Here is a 3,474-nt window from a genome sequence, read left to right on the forward strand (position 1 = left end):
CAATGGGGTCTCAATGGGTTCCCCAATGGGGTCTCAATGGAGGTTCCCCAATGGGGTCTCAATGGGTTCCCCAATGGGGTCTCAATGGATGTTCTTCAATGGGGTCTCAATGGGTTCCCCAATGGGGTCTCAATGGAGGTTCCCCAATGGGGTCTCAATGGGTTCCCCAATGGGGTCTCAATGGGTTCCCCAATGGGGTCTCAATGGATGTTCCCCAATGGGGTCTCAATGGGTTCCTCAATGGGGTCTCAATGGGTTCCCCAATGGGGTCTCAATGGATGTTCCCCAATGGGGTCTCAATGGATGTTCTTCAATGGGGTCTCAATAGTGTTCCCCAATGGGGTCTCAATGGGTTCCTCAATGGGGTCTCAATGGGTTCCCCAATGGGGTCTCAATGGGTTCCCCAATGGGGTCTCAATGGAAGTTCCCCAATGGGGTCTCAATGGGTTCCCCAATGGGGTCTCAATGGGGTCTCAATGGATGTTCCCCAATGGGGTCTCAATGGAGGTTCCCCAATGGGGTCTCAATGGAGGTTCCCCAATGGGGTTCCCCAATGGGGTCTCAATGGGGTTCCCCAATGGGGTCTCAATGGATGTTCTTCAATGGGGTCTCAATGGGTTCCCCAATGGGGTCTCAATGGAGGTTCCCAAATGGGGTCTCAATGGGTTCCCCAATGGGGTCTCAATGGAGGTTCCCCAATGGGGTCTCAATGGAGGTTCCCCAATGGGGTCTCAATGGATGCTCCTCAATGGGGTCTCAATGGGTTCCCCAATGGGGTCTCAATGGATGTTCTTCAATGGGGTCTCAATGGGTTCCCCAATGGGGTCTCAATGGATGTTCCTCAACGGGGTTCCCCAATGGGGTCTCAATGGATGTTCCCCAATGGGGTCTCAATGGAGGTTCCCCAATGGGGTCTCAATGGGTTCCCCAATGGGGTCTCAATGGAGGTTCCCCAATGGGGTCTCAATGGAGGTTCCCCAATGGGGTCTCAATGGGTTCCCCAATGGGGTCTCAATGGATGTTCTTCAATGGGGTCTCAATGGGTTCCCCAATGGGGTCTCAATGTTCCCCAATGGGGTCTGGGGTCTCAATGGGTTCCTCAATGGGGTCTCTCAATGGGTTCCCCAATGGGGTCTCAATGGATGTTCTTCAATGGGGTCTCTTCAATGGGGTCTCAATGGGGTTCCCCAATGGGGTCTCAATGGATGTTCTTCAATGGGGTCTCAATGGGTTCCTCAATGGGGTCTCAATAGGGTTCCCCAATGGGGTCTCAATGGATGTTCCCCAACGGGGCTCCCCAATGGGCTTTGCCTGTGGCTCTCAGCGGTGCCGCGGCGGCAGCACCTCTCGGTGCAGGAGGCGCCCGGTGGCCTCCAGGAAGGTGACGGTGGCGGCGTGGGGCTCCAGGCGGATGTGGGCGAAGGCGCCGGGGGACGCGGGGGCCCCATAGAAGAAACGCAGGGAGCCGGGGGGCAGGGCCCCTTCGTGCCGCCGAGAGCCCTCCATGAAGTTCCCGGCGCCGCTCACCACGTAGCCCACCCCCCCCTCCCATAGGAACTGTGGGGAGAGAAAATCCCCCACCCCTCACCCCCCATTTTGGGGGTGTTGGAGTCTCAATAGGGGCAGTCTGCTCCTCCTCCCTCCCCCCCCCCATTCCTCCGCCATGGGGTGGTCAAGGGGGTTCTGTGGGTGTCAGGGGGGTATTGGGGGATGTATGGGGTGTCTGTGGGGTACATGTGGGTATATATAGGGTGTCTATGGGGTATACATGGGTATATATAGGGTATCTATGGGGCACCCACGTGTATCTATGGGGTATACATGGGTATATATAGGGTATCTATGGGGCCCGCATGTGTGTCTATGGGATACACGTGGGTATATATGTGGTATCTATGGGGCACACATGTGTGTCTATGGGGTACACGTGGGTATATATAGGGTATCTATGGGTCCCCCACGTGTACCTATGTGGTACCTATAGGGCCCCTACATGTATCTATGGGTCCCCCCCCCTGTACCTATGGGGTATCTATGGGTCCCCCCCGTGTACCTATGAGTCCCTCACATGTACCTATGGTCCCCCCCCGTGTCCCTATGGGTCCCCCCCGTGTCCCTATGGGTCCCTATGGGTCCCCCACCTGCACGTTGTGGTCGTGCCCGCAGATGTAGGCGCTCACTCGGTGCCTCCGCAGGAGCGGGCGGACGAGGCGGCGGAGGCAGGCGCTAGGACCGTGCTCCCCCGCCGACCAGAGCGGGTAGTGCCCGGCCACCAGCACGAAGCGATCCCGCTCCGCCGCCACCAGGCGGCGCTGGAGCCACGCGAGCTGCGCCTCGGCCGCCGCCCGCTCCCGGGGCTGCCCCCGTTGGAGCGCAGCGGAGCCGCCGCTGTCGCGATAGCCGTCTCTATCGCGATAGCTGTCGTCTCTATCGCGATAGCTGTCGTCTCTATCGCGATATCTATCGTCTCTATCGCGATATCTATCGTCTCTATCGCGATAGCCGTCGTCGCTGTCACGATAGCCGTCGTCTCTATCGCGATAGCCGTCGTCGCTGTCACGATAGCCGTCGTCTCTATCGCGATAGCCGTTGTCGCTGTCGCGATAGCCGTCGTCTCTATCGCGATAGCCGACGTCGCTGTCGCTGCCCCCACCGCACAGCAGGACCGTGTCCAGCAGCAGAAGCCGAGCAGAGGCGTTGGTGCCCGGCAGGGACAGGCGGAGGCTGTAGTAGGGGTGCGGGAAGTGCCTGCCGGGGGGGGGGAAGGGTGATGGGGATAGTGTGGGGGTGGCATTGGGGTATGGTAGGGATAGTGTGGGGCAGCGTGGGGATGGCATTGGGGTATGGTAGGGATAGTGTGGGGCAGCATTGGGGTGGGGATGGCATTGGGGTATGGTAGGGATAGTGTGGGGCAGTGTGGGGATGGCATTGGGGTATGGTAGGGATAGTGTGGGGCAGCGTGGGGATGGCATTGGGGTATGGTAGGGATAGTGTGGGGCAGCGTGGGGATGGCATTGGGGTATGGTAGGGATAGTGTGGGGCAGCGTGGGGATGGCATTGGGGTATGGTAGGGATAGTGTGGGGCAGCGTGGGGATGGCATTGGGGTATGGTAGGGATAGTGTTGGCAGAGTGGGGATGGCATTGGGGTATGGTAGGGAGACTGTGGGGCAGCGTGGGGATGGCATTGGGGTATGGTAGGGATAGTGTGGGGCAGCGTGGGGATGGCATTGGGGTATGGTAGGGATAGTGTGGGGCAGCGTGGGGATGGCATTGGGGTATGGTAGGGATAGTGTGGGGCAGCGTGGGGATGGCATTGGGGTATGGTAGGGATAGTGTGGGGCAGCGTGGGGATGGTGGGGATGGCATTGGGGTATGGTAGGGATAGTGTGGGGCAGCGTGGGGATGGCATTGGGATAGTGTGGGGGTGGCATTGGGGTATGGTAGGGATAGTGTGGGGCAGCGTGGGGATGGCA

General features: G+C 59.2%; 1 protein-coding gene across 1 annotated transcript; it reads right to left on the reverse strand.

Annotated features, from left to right (window-relative positions):
* Positions 1 to 1,320: 1,320 nt before the first annotated feature.
* ACP5 (acid phosphatase 5, tartrate resistant) lies at positions 1,321 to 2,748 on the reverse strand (the record flags this gene model as incomplete). Its single annotated transcript, XM_057408936.1, has 2 exons — positions 1,321 to 1,557; positions 2,142 to 2,748. Coding segments are annotated over 2 exons (844 nt in total), but the record flags the coding sequence as incomplete, so codon positions are not given.
* Positions 2,749 to 3,474: the final 726 nt, after the last annotated feature.

This window comes from Pezoporus wallicus, unplaced genomic scaffold (assembly GCF_028554395.1).
Source record: "Pezoporus wallicus isolate ANWC-B61680 ecotype Strahan unplaced genomic scaffold, APGP_CSIRO_Pwel_v1 contig_14387, whole genome shotgun sequence".
NCBI classification, from domain to species: domain Eukaryota; kingdom Metazoa; phylum Chordata; class Aves; order Psittaciformes; family Psittacidae; genus Pezoporus; species Pezoporus wallicus.